Source organism: Argopecten irradians, chromosome 2 (assembly GCF_041381155.1).
Source record: "Argopecten irradians isolate NY chromosome 2, Ai_NY, whole genome shotgun sequence".
NCBI classification, from domain to species: domain Eukaryota; kingdom Metazoa; phylum Mollusca; class Bivalvia; order Pectinida; family Pectinidae; genus Argopecten; species Argopecten irradians.
This window is the reverse complement of record NC_091135.1, coordinates 43,660,947-43,681,544: the sequence shown is the minus strand read 5'-3', so window position 1 is coordinate 43,681,544 and position 20,598 is coordinate 43,660,947. Positions and strand designations below refer to the sequence as shown.

At 34.5% G+C, this 20,598-nt stretch overlaps 1 protein-coding gene across 7 annotated transcripts in view; it reads right to left on the bottom strand.

Moving 5' to 3' along the window:
• Nucleotides 1–2,865: 2,865 nt before the first annotated feature.
• Nucleotides 2,866–20,598, bottom strand: part of LOC138315611 (protein CBFA2T1-like) — a 129,617-nt gene continuing 111,884 nt past the window's right edge. For 4 of the 7 annotated variants that reach the window (XM_069256756.1, XM_069256757.1, XM_069256753.1 and 1 more), the window contains 9 exons: nt 12,292–12,426; nt 9,827–10,041; nt 8,392–8,481; nt 7,973–8,151; nt 7,325–7,575; nt 6,987–7,054; nt 6,424–6,637; nt 5,892–6,082; nt 2,866–5,644 (listed from right to left, as the gene is read on the bottom strand). In XM_069256756.1, coding sequence (XP_069112857.1) covers nt 5,324–5,644; nt 5,892–6,082; nt 6,424–6,637; nt 6,987–7,054; nt 7,325–7,575; nt 7,973–8,151; nt 8,392–8,481; nt 9,827–10,041; nt 12,292–12,409 — 1,647 coding nt within the window. In that variant the 5' untranslated portion in view covers nt 12,410–12,426 and the 3' untranslated portion in view covers nt 2,866–5,323. Of the gene's footprint in view, nt 5,645–5,891; nt 6,083–6,423; nt 6,638–6,986; nt 7,055–7,324; nt 7,576–7,972; nt 8,152–8,391; nt 8,482–9,826; nt 10,042–10,782; nt 10,935–12,291; nt 12,429–13,633; nt 14,542–18,440; nt 18,795–20,598 lie in introns of those variants that run through there. The other 3 variants (XM_069256755.1, XM_069256754.1, XM_069256759.1) reach the window with 3 other exon arrangements.

The following is a 20,598-nucleotide window of genomic DNA, read 5'->3' as shown; positions in this document are numbered from 1 at the left end:
GATACGTTTTAAAGGAAAATTAATATATTTCAGTGTAAAATATACAACTTTTTGTTTCCTTTGATTACTTTTTAGAGTCCAAATTTCAACATCAATATTAAACAGATTGTTCAAACATTAGTTATGCTCAGCTGAGAACTTAAATATAATTTTGGAATTTTGAAAAGTCTTTATTCAGCTTTAACAAACTCTAAATAGTTGAAATCCTGGTTTTCATTGGTTCTAAAATATAGTATAAAATTTTTATTCAAACAACTTCTCATTAAAACCAGGTAATGATATTATTTATATGCTGTAGATGAAGGACTGTAATATTTGTTCAAATGAATTATCTTGACCTTAATTCAAGGTCACATGAGTCAAATAGGCTAAAATCTTTAAACTGCTTCTTGTCAATAACCAAGGATTTATAAATGAGAAGGATTTGTCACTCTGGTTTTTGGACGAATACATCGCGAGCGCTTTTGTGTTTGTTACTGACCATGACATTGGGTGACGACTGATTTTCTTTCTTTAACCACTAGAACAACCTTTGATATAACCTGTGGGTGCCAGGCTTACGTCTTACTTTCTAAAGGGGCCGTCATTTCATGAGCTGTCAGATATAATTAATGAAAATTTAAGAGATTTCTTCTAAATCTTCCGTCCTTAAAACAAGGACTAGACATTGTGAAATTTATTAAGCTTTATATGGCTTTTAACTTTATAAGACAAGTATTTGTTGAGAAAAATGGTTTTTATTCCCGGTTCATAGGCGTCTCGTGTGGTGTTTAGTAGTGTTAAGAGACAGTGAAAAATCCTTTTCACTTAAAAATCCCTGCAATAACCAAGAAGCCTAGAGACCTGATAGTGGGCTTGCAGCATTCTACTACATTTGTTCATATGAATGACCTTGACCTTCATTCAAATTCACAGGGGTTAAATAGGCTAAAATCTTTTTAACTACTTTTTTCAATACCGGTAACTAAGAGGCTTGGAGCCCTGATATTGGGCTTGAATGCTTGGATGAAGGGCTACCAATTTGTCAAAATGAACATCTTCGACTTTCATTTAAGGTCACAAAGGTCCAATAGACTAAACAATGTCTTAAATGATAATAATTAGTATATTAATGGATGCAGGCAAGCATATGCCTCTATATTCAGATCTCTAAGAGAAATTGATTTAATCATTTTTGAGGTGTTTTTTTAATTATCTTATTCTGATATTGTGTCCGAAAACAACACAAAAAAAGTTCTTCGGTTTCCAATGATTTTGCTTCTTTTTCTCTCCCTTCTTTTAATAGATAGTTTTCGTATCTGTACAGCGGGAAACTTATGATGGGGCTTCAGTTTTTGTGTCGCCTGCAACGCAAGGGCAACACTTACCCGGTAGGTATCACTATGTCGGCGTCGGTGTCCAGGAAATGGGTTCTGTGCGATAACTTAAATATTTATTGTCAGATTTCAACCAAATTTGGTATATTACTCAATATTAATGAAATCTCGGATGAGTTCGATAGTGGTCAAAATCCGTCAATATTTACAAGAGTTATGGGGCTTTAAAATCATCAAAACAGATAAATACATGGTTTCCGCTCGATAACTTAAATATTTATTGTCCGATATCAACCAAATTTTATATATTGTTTTATATCAATGAGATCTCGGATGAGTTTGATAATGGTCAAAATCTGTTAATATTTGCAAGAGTTACAGGACTTCAAAATTGTCAAAACAGATAAATCCATGATTTCCGCTCATACACTTCAATATTGATAACTTGATAACTTCACCTAATTATTACGAACAATATCTTCAATGTAACTATTTTTTGTGATGCTGTGGTATTCTTGTTAATGTTTCTGAATTCTGTTTTTTATGTAACTAACAAGGACCGGCTGGTTGGTGCCGTTTGCCTCTGGTGTCCTACCCAGTCGAATAACATTCCTATTCCTTTTCACTTGTTGACTTTGTTGTATATCAAATACATTCAACAAGTCTTCTACCATCGCTGTATTGGACTCCATTCGTTTTCTTCCGTCATGTTCAGATTGTTAAGGGATTCCAAATAGGACGATGTTATTTCTGTTTCTTCCTGTCCTTCATTTCTGACACGATCATGTCTGTATTTGGCTGCGATTCCTTTGTTTTTATCTGTATCTTAACTTTAATTTATTCTGTATAAAGGCTTTGATCTCTGTTATATCAGTTTTACATTTCACATTTATCAAACGTTCCAGCTCTGATATCCTTTGTTCATATTCGTCCATTAGTTCTCGACATCTTTCTTTGATCTTCTTATTCGTTAATATGCTTTTTTCCACTGTCACTCTACAAGGTAAACAAAACCAAATGGAGTCCAATTTTCATAGAATTTCATATTTGCGTTTGTCAAAGTCTAGGCATCCAATGCAGAAATTGCCTTGACATCAATCACATTTCATCATTTTCGTTTTACTTTCTACGTATTGTTTTGAGCATATATAACTTACAGTAACTCTCTGTCTGTACACACATCCTGAGAGGATTAATCAGATTGCGAAATGGTTGCTTTGGATCCAGACTTTGGAACAAATTGAGCTTGTGTTGCTACAGAGTCTACAGGATTCCTTGAACTTTTGGTTTTGCTTTTTGTCATTTTACAAGTATCTTTTTCATACTCGATGACAGAAATGCACACAAATCAGATCAAAAATGTAGACAAGATCACATTCATACCTAATTTGTTAACATTTACCTCATCATACAGTAAATATCAGGAAAAACTGCCCCGGCACCACAGAGCTTCCTGGAACACAACTGTAACCATGTTGTGATGTTGCAATCTATGTACAGCTCTTGTGACTTTCCGTCAATGGTGTGACAAAAAACAAAACACTCGAAGTTCTATTTTTCATCATGAGTATTTATTTCAGAGTTCTGAAAGATTTCAAAGAAACGTTTACTATTCAATATATGAGCACTGACCTACACACTGGACACTAGGAGACAGGACACATCTACATATATTGCACAAAGGAAGGGACTATAGGCTGAAGGGGCTCTCACAAACCTCTTACTGGAATAGGATGGGAACTTTAGAATAAACATTGTAGTAGGCTGTACAGGCTCTCACAAACCTCTCACAAGTCTCTTACTGAAATAGGAAGGGGACTCTTTAGGTTGTTTGAGACAACAAAGGGTCTTAAAGGACTAAGAAGTGGACTTAACCTTGTGTAATGCTACACAAGCTCTCATAGAAATAGCAGTGAGGTCTCCAGGCTCTACTGGGAGACTTAGGTTGTATAGGCTCTCACAGGAATGAAAAGGAAACTTTAGGCCCTACAAGCTCTCAAAGGAATTAGAAACAAACTCTAGACCCTAAAGGCTCTCAAATAGATAGAAAGGGGATTTTACCAGCAGGCTGTACAAACTAGGGAATAGGTAGGAGACTCGGAGCCTCTCTTAGAGAAATAGAAATGGAAACTTATAAGTCTATAGAAGGCTGTACAGGGTTTCACAGGAAAAAGGGGTCCAGACTAGATGTACATGAGGCTGTAAAGGCTCTCAAAGACATATAGGTCGTACAGGACCATACAGTATAGAAATAGGACCATTTAGTCAAGTAGATAGGACCATACTAATTCTAGTAACAATATAGCTACATTTATGTATATTTTTGGAAAATTGTGTAAATATTAAGACATTTTCAGTACAGAGTGATATGTTCGACATTTATTTGTAAATATTTGAAAGGTCCTAGACTAGATTTCTCATGAATCTAGATATACACTTTTCCAACTTTACTATTAGAGCAACAAAACAAAAGTAAAATTGAAAAACAATGGTATATGATCCCACATATAAATTTCATTATCAGGGGAGATAATCGAATGTTCCCGCTTTATTAATGACCAACAATAAGTAAGCCATAATTGAATGAGACTTGTCATGGATTTCGTCACCATTTACATATATCAACTTGGTTTTGAAATATGTTATAAATAACTCTTATCAATCAAATTTCAATCATTTTTTTTGTATGAGGAAGTTTTAGAAGATTCGGATTCTGAGCAAATTTTCAGAAATCAGGTAATTGAATAGGAAATAAAAGTCTTAATTGTTTGGAGTGTGAGATCCTTAAAGGACATTTATAAACATTATAATTAATCCAAAACTGACAAAATAATTAGCCTGCAATTATTTGTCTGCATTTAGAGAACATATGTTATATTGCTTAGCTGCCAATTAATACTCTGAAAGTTCAAACTTTATGTATAATGCTGCTGTTTGATTTCATGTAGTTTTGGTTTTCTTATATGTCAATGCTCTAGAATGTATTTTGTAATTCTAAAACAAAGCATCAAATGCGACCTTTTTATCATCAGATATCATTAGTGAAATTATTGACCTGACAGCGATTTTGCAGGTGTTATTTCTAGAGGTACTGTGATTGTTTCAAAGGTAAAAACAGAATGGATATATATGAACAAAGAGAACAAAATTCTTTTTAGGGCTAAATTTCCAGGAAAGATTACATTCATTATCCCTAGTGTGTACAATTTAAACAATGGATTTGTTAGTATGGACCCTAGAGACCGAGATAGAATCTTTACATTACATGACAATATATTACGATACCCTGTTTAACTGGAGATATACACGTCGTTAGGTGACATTGATCAGAGAATTCATCATGCGTATATATATATATATTTTAGTCTCCAGTGTTAACACGATACACCACCAAACACAATATCACATTGTCTTTGTTACACATATTGATACACAGATCTGCCATCACAGCACACACTGCTCCTCAGACTTTTATTGCTGGGTACCAACACACAGCCCGACAAGTCCAGCCAAGAATTACCAGTTCAATGACAGAAAAATGTGCACATTTTGTCTTTTCAAAGAGCAAACTTAAAATCCATAGAACATGGTCCAATACCATCACACTGCTGCAGTCCATAGCTGCATGGTAGTCTCTCAAACCATAATTAGTTTCTTCATCACCACTTTTAAAACATGGCTGTGTGAACATCTTGCACATCAAACCAGTGCTACTGTCTCTAATATATATAAATCTTGTGTTGAACATCTATAATAATGTCTCTGCCATTTAGTAAGACTGTTGCAGTATTTTCCTGAATACTGCCACATAGCCTTGTAAAGTACCTGAAGTTATGGGTCCTGCCATAAATTTGAATAAATTCAATGAAAACATCTAACAATGTCATGGTAATACATTTATGTAAATAATTGTCATGATATTGGTCCAAAAGTTTTTTTTTCTCTGTAGGGGAGACAACTCTGGAATCTTCTTAGTAGAGTAACTCCAAATCGCTACCCCCACTTCCTTAATGTGCCGCCTCTGCTGGTTTGGTTTCAGCCGGCGTACTAGACCGAGAGGCCCCCGAGGAGTGGGTGGGGGAAGTTGTCGAGCGGGCGGGGCTAGATGCTTGGGTAGTAGTAGCGGGTGGGTTGGAGTCTGATTGTAGTCCGGGACCCTGGGGTCGATGAGAGCGTGACGAGTCGGAGCGGACATCCGACACCTGTGACTTTCCACAGACATGATGATGATTCTCCCAATCCTTGTGTTGACAGAATGAGCCACAGTAGCGTGCTATGTTACAACCGCTGCACGTCTCGCTGGCCTTCCTTCCACAATTCCAGCAACTCTGTAATACAGACAAAATTATGTTATTAGAATAAGAAACAGCATACATGTATTTGATTAATTACTTTAAAACCTTTGAGCAAATCTTTATATAAAATGAGGTATTGTTTGTGACCAAAGATAATTTTCAAACTCTACTTTCATACAAGTCTTAATGGATTTGCAGATAATAATATACTAAAATTTTCAATTTTTTCCCCCAAAGAACTGGAAATTCCTGTGGATGAAATATTTATAATTACATGTACCTCACTAGAGTCTTCCTGATGATTCAGACTGGCCAGAGTTTCATTGTGAGCTTGTTTACGTGCTTCACTGACTGCCTGGTCCATCTTGAGTCGTTCAGCTGTGACCATTTCTCTTGATTTCTGCTCGGCTGCAGCTACGGCCTTCTGTAACTCCAGCATAGCCTGTCTCTTTACTTCATTCACAGCCTCCTCTGTAATATAATGTTATCATCAGCAAATGTCTCCAAGACATCTAGGTGCATCTATTACATATCACTAGATGCTTTCAAGAATTGAATTAATCATGAAATACAGATTCCTTTGCATATTGCTTACAATAAGTTCATTATCAAGTGTGGATAAAACTGAATTTTCATTCATTATCAAAACACTGATGCTTTCTTATTATCAAAATTTGATCGAGCAATGAAGCAAATGGAATTGAACTTGTGAAACTGGCTTTCATAAACTAGTTTTTACGTTAAATGTGTAACACTTGCGTCAATTTCTTGATTCTTCATTAGAATTCTATTTATCAAGTGAGTGAACTCACCAGCTCTTCGCCTCACATCAGAGACACGGTCCTCTGTGTGACGTAAAGTGTGAGCCATCATGTCATTGGAGCGTTTTTTCATGTCCTGATCCAGACCCTCGGCATGGCGACGCATCCATAACGACAGTTCTTCTCTGTCTCGCAGACTCCGTTCCTGGAGAACAGCCAGGGCTCTCTTGGTCTTATCAACCATCCCAATAATACAGTTTAGCATCTGTAGTGAAAGTTATAAAATGTTAATGAACGTCTCAATTTGTATCTTATCCTTAGCAAGATCACCATTTGATTATTACTATCTTTAGTTAATTTACTTTGAAGAAACATCTACATCAATGATTTGAGCTATAATGTACGATGAAAAATGGCACCATTTGTTTGATAAGGTTCCAGTAATAATTAATTGTTAAAACTTGCTATGGAAGGAACTAAAACATCAAATTAACACAAACACTTTCAAAAATGAAGCTTTTAACATGATTCCAAATTTTTTATCATCTTTGTAAACTACTGAACAGATTTCATAAGAAGTTGTTTCAAAATAAGTGCTAAAAAACCATACTTACTGTTTCTACATGTCGCCAGTCATCATCCAATCTCTCAAGAGGTTCAAATGAATCTGAGCGATTAAAGTCTGCAAAATCAGAACAGAAAAATCATCCACTGAATATGATCTAAATGTTGTCTAGACTTCATAACTACCCATTAACACAATATAGAAAACAGAAAAATGTTTGTCCTCATTACTACAAAATTATTACATTTCCCTTATAGCATTTGCAAACCTCTCACTTTACTGACTTTTCTCTCTTTTTATAACCTACTTTCATAAGCAGAAAATAAAACAATTGCTACAGGATAAAAACCAATCTGAAAAAAGAGTTATGTCCCTTTGTCCACTTACTGTTGTTATTGAAAGGTGCCGAAAAATTAGGCTCTCTGTCACGGTCACCATGTTCTCGGTCAGTCCGTTCTCGCTCTACTCTCTCCCGTTCCCGAAGTTCACGTGATATACTGATGTCCTCTAGTCGAATTGGTCCTGCAGTGAGATTTAGGACACCATTTGGGCTGACCCTCGGGCTCAAGGAATGATGGCGTTTGGCAGGATGCTCTGGTTCGGAGTGTGGGGGTCCAACACCATTGTCCTTGGGTCGACTACAATGACAATAAAATAGTTGCTTAGGTACAATTGTTGGGTTTGACAGGTAGTTTTCAGATAATTCTACCAAAACTACAGTTGCTAAGGTAAAATTGTTGGGCTTTAAAGGATAGTTTTCAGTGCATTCATCATTGTAGAAGATAGACAATTAATTACAAAGAGGTAATTTTAATTGATGTTGAGATACATGTTTATTGGATAGACATGTTTATATGTAAATCATTTGAAATATTTCAGAAAAAATATGAATCTCACTTTTCCTTTATTTTGTTACAACAACATAATGTGATGTAAATGAATCAAAATTCACTTAAAATAGAAATTCAGTATTTCTGATTTTGTCAATAGTATTTGTTACATCAGAAGCCAGAGTCAACCAGTAATTATACATACCTATCAGGAGAACGACGTTTTCCATTTTCATTAAGATCTGTCGGGATGTCGTGGGAGTCAATGGGTGATGATGAAGCATCAAACAGAATGTGTTCGTTCTGGTTTAGGAATTGCTGTGGCGTCTGCTTGGCCATCCGTGCACAGTGAAGTAGCTCCCTCTGGAGTAAGGGCAGGTTTGCCTAAAGTTGGATATTATTATAAGTAAATTATGTTAAACTTCGGCAAACATTAATAGCCACAATAGGATAATTCAACAATTCTATATGATGTGTTTGCAAAAGAATCAAGTATATATTCTTATAAACTTGTTGTATCAAATTATTCTTGCATACATTTTATACTGGTGCATAGAAGTCTATTTTTTGCATCTATATCATAATATTAGGAACAACTATGGAAGCACAAACAACCAAACATACCTTCAGAAATGGTATCACAAATGGTCGCAGAGGAAAATTTGTTGCTTCTTGTAGTTTTGCATGGAACTCTTCAATGGAAAGGTGAGAATTCTGCAAAAACAAACAAGTAAATATAGACAGAGGATATAAATATATACCTATGTAAACAGTAATCCATATATTTTATGGTATTTATCTTTGTGTATTCATTGTTGCATAGTGATATTGTCATGTGGCAATTCAAATCTTTATTTTTTTTGCTACGCCCTAAATGCAATCTGAATATGTCCATATCTTTTTTTAACCCTTTTATTGGGCATACTGGCATACTTAGAACAAAAACAAAATTTAAAAATAACTATTATTCCTAATTTGTGAAGAAATTGCCAACAGTGTAAAAAAAAATTGACGCTTTTGTCAATTACAAGCATCTCATAGACATTGACTTTGTGACAAAATTACGTGAACCCTGTGTATAAGTGTCGCCTTTATTATCTGTCAAGAAACATAACCAATTCAGTAAAACGAAATTTCATTACAGCAGAAAGCAAATTTCACTCTAAACCAATTAAAGAGAATTGAGACTTGCACATTCTCCTACTGGTTTTTGCACTTAATTTGTAAACTATCTCCTGAGTAAATCGTTTCGCTGAAGAGCAAAGTGGAATATTTCTTGCTTACGAAGGTCAGAAGGCCACCTGAGGCTAACTCAATATCAGCTTTGTGACATTTCCTTGTCAATAATCTATTAAAACTCATTTCGTTTCTAAATGATAATTGATTTAAGCATCCCCAGTTGGGGTTAATGATTTTCTTAAAGCTATATTCAGCTGAAAAGGATACGGCTGTAAAAATATTTTAAAATTAAAATGACAGTTTAAAGTGTTTCTTTCCCTTGAGTCTATTTGACTACAATATTTCTACTGTACATTATTGGTAACTGAAATTCTAGCATTGTATTTTGTTTTATTCTTTCTGGAAAATTGTTGACATGTAATTTGCTTTGGGCAACTATTGTTACTGTAACTGCTGCATAATAAGTGATTATATATACGATCTATTGTAATAATATACATTAATATCATATTCGATTATTGAAGTAACATTTTAAAGACAAGGACATGAATTAGAATTTTGCAGTCGCCAATGAAAGTAGCAGTGATAAAGATCTGTTACTGACATAATCTATTAACCAATAAATCAACTTTCAGGTACTATGTAGAAATATAATGAACATTTTTTAAAACTTTATATTCCTTGCATGAATATTTTGTTATTTCATTAAATGATTGATGGGCTAATTGGAGAGTGTATATGAATTTTGAGAGAGATCCTTTCAGTACCTTTTGAGAAATAGCGTAAGGACGGATTGATAGACCGAAGGAGGGACGGATGGACCATGGACACCATCTGATGATTTGCAATGTCTAATGTAGTATCACTTGTTATAACTTACCACTAATCCTAGCACTAGTGTTCGCACTCTCTCCCCGATCTCTGGTGAAATGTCGGAACCAAACTGCTGGAGTGTTGTAAGAAAGCGTTTTAATTTGCTGAGTTGTCGGGCGCCACATGCAGGAGGAAGCTGCTGGCTGACTGACGAACTGACCATAAGATTTGGTGATGGTGTGCGACCATTCAGACCACTCAGAGGAGAGTGTGTTCCATTCACTGCAAAAACAAACATGTACCATCTTTTAAATGGTTAAAGTGCTGAAAACATTATACATCTGCCATCTTATCATATCTTATGAATTGCCATATTTTTTTGGCGAACACAAATAAGTCATAAGATATTATATTGTAAATACATTACTGAGGCCATTGTTTGTAAATTCTGATGACAAAAATAAATAGATAAAACTGTTATCATCAGAATAATAACATATTTTATTTTTTTCTAAATTTCACTTTTGAATCATTGAAATTTTCATTAAAATCGTTTATTGATTACATCTCTACATCGATCTATCTCTTTTTCTTAATGACCTTGACCCTTTTCTAGATATTTGTTCATACATTAGTAAATTAATGATTCTTGTTTTTTAATAACCTTGATCCTATTCTAGGTGATTGTTCATACATTAGTAAAATGATTCTTGCTTTCTTAATGACCTCGATCCTATTCTAGATGAGTAAATTAATGATTCTTGATCTTATTCCAGATAACTGTTCATACATTAGTAAATTAATGATTCTTGTTTTATTAATAAACCTAGTAGTTGTGGAGACGATTGGAGACAAATACATTTTAACCAAGTATACAGATGACATATATATATACTTCTCTTCATGTTAGGCATTATTTATACAAATACTGGATCATCTGAATTTTACTTGCCATGGAAAATTCATGATCACATATGGCATATTGGGGACAGGTTGTGTTTTAATACACAGAATAATACCCACATGTCAACAATGCAGGAGAAGGCGAGCCCTCATCTGTTCAGCAATGGTGGGCTTCAGGCTTATGGTACCAGCATGCGTAAGCTAGGCCTACAGTCTACGGCCAGCAATGCCATTATTGAATTGGATCGCCTTAATTTCATCAATTTCAGAGCCTAAACGTAATATTGGATCTCACTGTACAATCAATATTTGTCAACCCATATATTTCTTTGTTTTTCATCCAATTATGTTCAAACAGAAAAATTTGCTACGTTGATTAATTTTACATGGCATGTTCCATGAAAATCTCTGAAGACAATGGAGATTGATTCCGATAAGATAGCTCCTTTGATTTAGAGCCCACAACATTATAAAAGAAACAAAGAGCTGCTTACTCTGAGAAAATCACAAAAAATACTATGTATTTCTATCCTCTCCCAACAGTTATATTTCAACTTAAGTTCTTGTCAGTTATCTTCTTTTTTTATTTACCAAGAATTATTCAGTTTAATCCTTTAAAAGCAAGCATTCACTTTTTTGTGTGGTTGATGCTTAATTGATGTAAAAGTCTCGATTTATATGATGTTTTCGACTTCGTAGAATGTAAAAAACAGATTTATTTCATATGAAATTGATACAGTGAACACACATTATATAAATTTACAGATTTGTGACCATTTTAATCTATGAATCACACAGCTCTATTACCAAACGTCCCCACTTGAAAGGAAATAATTTTCTACTGACAAATTGTCTCCCCTTACTTTTTTTTCTTTATCAAACCTTTGTTATGTTGAAAGTGTGTTGTTATGTTGAAAGTGTGTTGTTATGTTGAAACTGTGTTGTTATGTTCAAAGTGTGTTGTTATGTTGAAAATGTCATCTCAATAATTGATAAGCAGGATTACATTGTCATGACTTATTGGTCATGTTTAAATCCCTAGACTGGCCACCAGACCCTAAGTTGTTGATAAACACAGTTCTTTACTAGATTACCTCCCCTTAGTTTGAAACTTAGAATCAGATATGTAGTAGAGATAAAAATAATCAAACCAAATTTTAGTGTTTTTTTCCCCAATATACTAGAGACTGGTGGTCAGTCTATTAAATGCATGTGGGACAAAAGCCATGTATCTGACCGCTATAAGGAAGTTTTTCTCCATATAACTCCGGCTTTACTTTACCAAGTAAATCTGGCACATATTCCTTAAATGACTAAAAAGCCTTGTCTGTAGTCTACATAGGTCTTTGTAAATGAGCTGAAATATCATTGCTCCTATTATTTACATAACCTCTGTCATTGACCTAAAAGACTATTGTCCATACAATCTAGATATTAATCAAGCTAAAGTCATGCTGCTCATGACTATATTGCCGTGCTAAAGAAGTATTGTTTATAGGAAATAGACTAACCACAATGGGAAACTAAAATTTGAATCCTGTCAGGGTACTCAGAACTAATATTATTTTCATGGTTTTCCCCTACACGGCTGTTTCTCCTTTTTAATAAGGGAACTTTTGCGGTTCTCACCTGACAGGGTGCTTCCCCTGGAATGGGGACGTGGCACATCGCGGACGGAGATTCCCCCGGCCATACTGGATGCTAGCGGAGACTGTAGTGCTGACTTAGGGTCTGGTGATTCGGGCATTATATTCTCTCGGTAATCTAAAAATAGACAATACATATGAAATATAAGTAAATTAGCCCAATGATTCTAGTTTTCGTAAGCTTTGAAAGTGAAGATTCATATCTAATGATAAACTACAGTACAAAATATTCTTCTTGATATCTCAGATTAAAGCTGGTAACTCCCAGGAAGCATCAATATGAATAACCTGCTTTGACGGAAAAAAACAAATGTCAAATCAGAGAAACAGATCTGTTATGTGGAGCAGGTGATTATTTTTCTTCTGGTATCAGAGTTGTTAAAAACACAACCCAAACTATCAGAGTTATAAACCTACCTGCAGAGATAGTTTTAACAACATAGTATGATAGAATTAATATTTTCAATAAAACAGTCCAGAAGATCCCAGATGTTCAGGCAAGTTTTGCCAATAATGTCAATAAATGGACTGAACGTTCTCATTGGCTTTTCGATCGCTATGTCTAATTGAGTCCTCAATAGTCTTGCATGCCTTGTGGTACCAAAGTTTAGAATAGTAATACTTGTTATCCCTAAATCTAGATGTTTTTTACCCATACTGTGTCCTTCTTTATACAGATATAACAAATTTATGTGTGGAATCATTCTGTGAAAATGACAGCTGGTCAGAGGTTCATTTACTTATTGATCATATCATTTAATAATTATATGATATAGATGTCACAATGAGTACTTATAATTCAGCTTCATTGTAAAATATTCGCATTTCTATTTAACGATATTTTTTGTAATTTTCATGGGTATACTTCCTTTCATGGTCAACTTTCTTAGTGGAAACATCCACAGCAACCATAATAACATTCAATGATAATTATACATTATGTCCAATACACTGTGTATATAAAGTGCATGAATTACAGAAGATAACATGTTTACATTATATATCACTGATTAATATCACAAACTGTCCATTATATAGATATATAACCCTGGGGGAGGGGATGTGGGGTGGGGATGGGGTAGGATATGATAGGTAATCTGGGGAAGTGGAGATGGGGATAGGTTATGATGGGTTGTCAGGGAGAGGGGGATGTGGGATGGGGATGGGGGTAGGTTATGGTAGGTAGTCAGGTAAACATATGAACAAGTCATTGATTAGAATATCAATGATTTGAAAACCTTTACAAATAATGCAGTCCTTACAAGATGCATGAATAAATAGATCAGCTATCAAAACAATTTCCATCAATAAGAATCTTGTCTTACCTTTCAGAATCATCCTCACACAGAATCATTAACAAACACACCAATAATGTTCCTTAGGTGGATAAAAACACTACAAATTGGAGTCTTATGGGAAACATATATCAAGTGAGTGAATCTTTAAGTGAACAGAAAAGTATCAGAGCACTTAGAGAAGAAAACAGCACAGCTCATTATTGTATCCTAAAGAAGTCTTCAGGTGGAGAGGATTTAAATCACAAATATCAATGAATGGATATGAAATCACCAGTGTCCTTGGATTGGCATGAAATCACCAATGTCCATGAGAGGAAATGAAATCACCAGTATCCTTGGATGGACATGAAATCACCTATGTCCCTGAGAGGATATGGAATCACCAGTGTCCTTAGATGGACATGAAATCACCAATGTCCCTGAGAGGATATGAAATCACCAGTGTCCTTGGATGGACATGAAACAACCAGTGTTTTTTAAATGGATATGAAATCACCAGTGTCCTTAGATGGATATGAAATCACCAGTGTCCTTGGATGGATATGAAATCACCAATGTCCCTGAGAGGATATAAAATCACCAGTGTCCTTGGATGGATATGAAATCACCAATGTCCCTGAGTGGATATGAAATCACAATTGACAGGATATGGAATCTCTGGTGTCATTAGATATAAATGAAATCACCAATGTCCTTGAATATAGATAAGATATCACTATAAATCTGTGACCTTGAGTGAATTTGTCACCATAAGTGGGTCCTTGATAGATATGAAAACACCTTGCCACACAATGACTTCCTTGAGATGTAATAGGGCTGGAAGGATGTGTGCAGGCCTACGATGAAGATGGTTACTCTCGACAAAATAAAGGGCCACAATTAAATAGGAATCTGCAACTTCCTGATAGAGAAGGTTATCAACTTCCGAGGGCCTTCTGTCACCAACAAACCTCTACACTGATAGCCTTAGGACAATCATACTAAAAACACAATAGCTGTGTCTTCCGGGGGGCTCACCATGGGGGCATTGTAATTAATGAAAAACAGGGGAAACTTTGTGTTACAACTTCAGCTTACACAATAACCAGAGGGCCCAGAGGGCCTGTATCGCTCACCTGGTTTGTAATGCCAAGTAATGTTCTGAATACAAGTTCATTGTTTCTTTTCTGAAGGAATTTTAATATTAACCTCTAAATCCCCTATTAGGCCCCCACCCCTCCTGCCCCCAGGGGGTCAGAGCCAAAATTTATAAAAGTTCTGTTCCCCTCCCAAGGATGTTTGTGCTGATTTGGTTACATGGGAAATTAATTGTTCCTGCCCGGGGGTCAGCAAATTTATACATTCTGAATTTTGTGCCAAATTGTTGATCAAAAGATAATTGTTCATGATTTTGTTATCACTCTGTTCCTTCAGTAAACATATGTCTGTCTCTAAATATCTGTTATATTAAGTTTTACTATTCTTTGTTTATTATTTTTTACTGCAGTACATAATAAATTTTATCTAAAGCCTTCAATAATTCCATTACGTAAAGGATAACACAAGTGAACATGGACATTTTTCGGAGAAGAATTAAATGAACAATGTCTTAAATGTGTCATATTTGTATCTCAATTATCATGGTTAAATATTTAAAAATCTCCTTGTATCCACCCTATATAAACTGGAGCATGTGGCAGGCTGCTCGGGTACATGGTCACGGTTGAGTGACTTATTGATCCTACCCTGCAACTTCCCTATCCTCTCGCCTACTGAAAGTCCTGTATACAATGGGTAACAATGCTACCCGCAACATAGCTGTCACAAAGACAACAGAAGACAGGTGATGGCCCTTATTCCCTACGACCCCTTGTGACCCCTCCCACCTGGTGAAAACGATGTCTGCGATGAAGCCCTAGTGTGATCTCATAATTAATGTAGCATGACCCCTTAAGTACTATGAAAATACCAATACTTTAATAAATCATTATCCACTCTATGTGATGTCCTTATTGATTTGATGCAAAATAGTGGTTGTGATCTGACTATTACATTAATATTTTGTTTATTTTCAAAGACAGGAACTTTTTTTCATAAAAAGTCATTATTACTTCCAGGAAATGCTGAAAATATCTGATGGGAAACGCAGCAACACTTTTAAGTAATATCATGTGGTACCCGTCCATTAATCATCAACAAAAAAAGACCCCAGCTATAGTATACAGCTGGAGTTTATTGGATTTTCATTACCTTAGGATAACTATTCCATTGCATGTTGTAACCAAATCCCATTACTTAAGCATTATTACTGACAAAGTATTGTTCTATATAAACATCATAACTTTGATTACATTTATTTTCCTTTCCAGTTCATTTTTTTCATACCACTTATCACTAATTTCTCTAGACTTGTGCAAGGTGACCTCCCTTTAATTATACCCTCTAAATGTCATAGACACACTTTACAAAATGTCATCTGTAAAATGTACTTTTATCTGTTAATATAAGTACAAAATAACCTAGAACCCTAGGGAGCTAACTACATAACATTCAGCCCTTTAGCCTCCTTCACAAATGTCACTAATTCCCTAAGACATCAGTCAGCTCCAATGGAATTTTTCTCCATTAGACATGAAATACCCCTGGGATTTTGCATCATTCTATATACTAGTATTTCCTTTGGCCTAAACCGATAGATCAGAGGAATTTAACATGTTTCATTTTTAACTAAATTGTAATTTTTTGGTGATGTAAATTGTCTAAGGTCTGTATTAAGTCATTCTTCATATCCATTTTGTAAGCACAGAAAATAAAAATAACCACATTTTCTTTCTGAGAGTCCAATTTAAGTATAAAGACCACATTTTTGTTTATTACATATCATGATGACTGACCTTCAAAGTATTGTTATCTCAACAGTTGCCTTTTTTTTTTACATAAACATCTACATGGTCTTGAAGATTATAACGTAACCTGTGTTGAAGACACAGCAAGTTACGAACGTAAGTGTTAAACATTCCTGTTTTTTCATGTATAAAACTAGACCTCCTTGACGCAGTGACATATTGTTTGCAGTAAGTCACAATTAAATTTCTGTCTAATTTTTTATTTACTTCTGTTACCTAAAACATGTTTATTGAATATCAGCATTTGTCATGACAAACATACCCTTTACCATAAACATTTTTACAAAGTTTGATAAGAATTTTATTCAAATTGTTGACAAGAAGGGAAATTGATGGCTCTCTATTAAAATCCTGATATCACATTCTAATAAATCTCTGATGTTGTCACATTCTATTATATCCTGATATTGTCACATTCTAATAAAACCCTGATATTGTCATATTCTAAATTAAACCCTGATATCGTCCCATTCTAATAATACCTTGACATTGTCACATTGTAATAATACCTTGATATTGTCACATTGTAATAAAACCCTGATATTGTCACATTCTAATAATATCTTGATATTGTTACATTCTAATAATATCCTGATATTGTCACATTCTAATAATATCTTGATATTGTTACATTCTAATAATATCCTGATATTGTCACATTCTAATAATATCTTGATATTGTTACATTCTAATGATATCCTGATATTGTCACATTCTAATAATATCCTGATAAAGTCACATTCTAATAATAGCCTGATATTGTCACATTCTAATAATATCCTGATATTGTCACAATCTAATAATATCCTGATATTGTCACATTCTAATAATATCCTGATTTTGTAACATTCTGAAAATATCCTGATATTGTAACATTCTAAAAATATCCTGATATTGTAACATTCTAAAAATATCCTGATATTGTCACATTCTAATAATATCCTGATATTGTCATCGTGAGACTATTATTTTGGAAAATCTTTTATCATAATTAAGTACAACATTAATATTGTTTCATTCTAGCAAATCTTCAATATTGCCAGGTGAAGGATTACTATTTTCACTTACATTGATATTGTTTCAAAATTATTCTAGCAAATCTTCAAAGTGAAGGATTGCTTTTTACTTGTGTCCTTTTATCACAAACATACAGTTAAGTTACAGTTAAGATGAGAAACAAATTGTAACAGTTGTAATCTGGACTGAAATTCCTCAAAGAGTCTAGTTAGGTCCAACCTAACAAAATAATGTAATGTGATATACATGCCATATAACTTGAAAGTCATGACCCTGACAAAGCAATGTCATGAAATGCATGACAACTAAAGCCAATGAGGGACAAATCCAACAACATTAGGCTCATGTCATGTACCTAACCTGACAATGGGGTCATTTGAGTATTTAAAGAACCAATAAAATCTGATAGGTGATGCACATTCAGAACAATTAACACATACACACTGGAACATCATCAGAGATAAACAGTATATGGAGTGCAAACCAACAGTATAAATTAGACCATGAGGTTGTATACAGAAACTTAAATTGATAACATAGGGTTATCTAAAGACAACCCTGGGTTGTATGATGTCTAAAGACAACCCTGGGTTGTTTGATATCTAAAGACAACCCTGGGTTGTATGGGACAGAAACTTAACTTTATAGGGTTACATGGAAACTAAACATCTCTATAGGTTGTATGAGGTAGAAAATAATACCATGCTAAAGTACCCACCAAAGTCACATGAGCTTTACAATACTTATCAACTGTGTGATAATTCAGATCAAATTCCAACATATATGTTCTGTTAACCTACATATTTTTATAGTAAAATAAATGAGCCTTCAAAAGGACATCTGTTTCCATGCATTATCACTGACATGTCTGGCATCTATAATTCTCAAATTGGAGGAAGATGAACTAAATCGTGAAATGTTTACCATCTTACCTTAGACATGGTATACCAATGTAACATTAATCCAAGTGTTGTTCTCTCCCTGTTGTGAAGACGATTATGTTGTTTACAATGTAAAAACCTTGAATCTATTCATAAGACTATCAACTGTAAACACAATGTACCACCCTCTCTCTTCATTCACAATCCAATACAGGAAATCTGAAGGAAATTTCAGCAGATTTTTTCCTAAAACTGCCACACATACAAACAACTCTTGCTACTACTATGGCTTGTAAATCTGGCCAAAGCACATGCCAGCTATGTTAGACTGAAGTGGTCAATACACACAATGTGTGTGTGGCTGCTGCTGCTGAACTAGAGATGAGGCAGTACAACCTGTGCCTGCAGCCTATACACCATCAGATTGTACCCACTTAACTACAGCAGCTGTTGTGTATCAATCTTCACATCTCTCTCACTGACATTTACATCCCTTCACTCACTTATTTCCTCCTTCCTTTCTCCTACCTTCACTCATTTCCTCGTTTTCTCGATGTTGTTTCTGCTCTCATTTCTCACTCATTTCCTTCATTTTTCTATATTTCTGTATGCCTAAATAATATCTCTTTTATTTAATCATTTCTGTAAGTGACCATTGTCTACACAATGTCTTTCTTCTTTCTCTCTACATTGGTTTTCCTCATTCTAGTCACGTTTTTTTTCTTTTTCATTTTCGTGTCTCCCCCCCCCCTCCCATTTTTTCCTTTCCTTTATCTTCTATTTCCACTCAACTATTTCATTTTTTTCAGTCATCTATACAATAATTTCCATTTTCCTCTCTTGCTGTTTCTACTTCATTTTATTACCTTTAGGTCGAGTTCTCTCTTTTTCCCCTCTAACCAATCTCCATTCTCCATCCACCCTAATTTCTTTTTTTATGTTCATTTACTCCTTGTTTTCTTTCCCATTCTCTCATTTCACCCAGACCTTTAGAAACTGATAACTTCAGAATCTTCTCTGGAGAAAGAACAGTTTTGTAATGCAGACTTTTTCTTCTGAAATATTCTGATAACAATTTAAGAGAAATCTTGAGAAGAATTTAATTGCTCTTCGTTAAAAAATATTTCACTCAACACAACAAATGTGAAATAGTAGACCAGCATTTTCTAATTGCTTAAGAATCCTATTGTAAATTTCCTTTCAATCTTTCGATTATGCCAAAACCATACTGGTACCAAAGATTACAAATGCAAAAAAATCTCTTCCAAATGGAGAAAGAAAAAAGAACTCATTAGAACTATTGTTTCACAAGCTACAGGTTCAGAAGTGTCTTATTCCCAGTGTAAATGGCGACATGTTTTTTCCTGTCAATTTCCACAAGATTAAGCATTAGATATAAGGGGCTTTGTACAGGACAGCCTCCATGTTTTTATCATAATTAACTGCCTTAATCGCCCCACCCACATCTGAGAGAGGAGCTCCAATCTGGTGCTAATCAGAGAGAGCAGGGCCTGGTAATAACTAGTGTTTGGCACCATTGATAAGAACCTGACAGTTGGAGTTATGGAAAACAAAGATGGCTTACCTTTCAAGTTTGTCTTTACAAAGATAGCATCTCTAGATTCATTAACATCAAACAATTTTCAATTTTCAGGCAAAAAATTTCATCTAACTATTACAATGTGTATTGAGAGTGATCATATGTTTCAAATGAAGGAATAATCAACAATCTCCTTTAAACTCGCAAACAAGTCTAACTGAGAAGATGTCTTTGATATCTGTGTACTGACGTGTGTTTGCAATGTAGACATTTGTAGCAGATAATAAGTTTATTCAATAAGCCTAAATGATTTTTCTCCAAAAATATATCGCCAATATATATCCTGATTCTCTAAAGTTTTTTTTATCTTTTCGTTTATGAATCTGGGATATATTTCTCTACAATCAAGGATGCCGTCATGATTAGCACATGTTTCTCATCTGGTATCTTCTTTGGTCTTAACTGTGCAAAAACCTAAAGTATTACTTATGTGATGTATTAATGACATGTTGTTTATTGTCATATTTCTCTTATAATCATGATCCATAACTGCTTGTTTTAGACATGTTGCAGAAAACTTAAAATTCATTTTATCATTTTCTACAAAATACTGTTTATTATCACACTTTTCTTAACTGTGCATAAACCTAAAGTATTACTTATGTGATG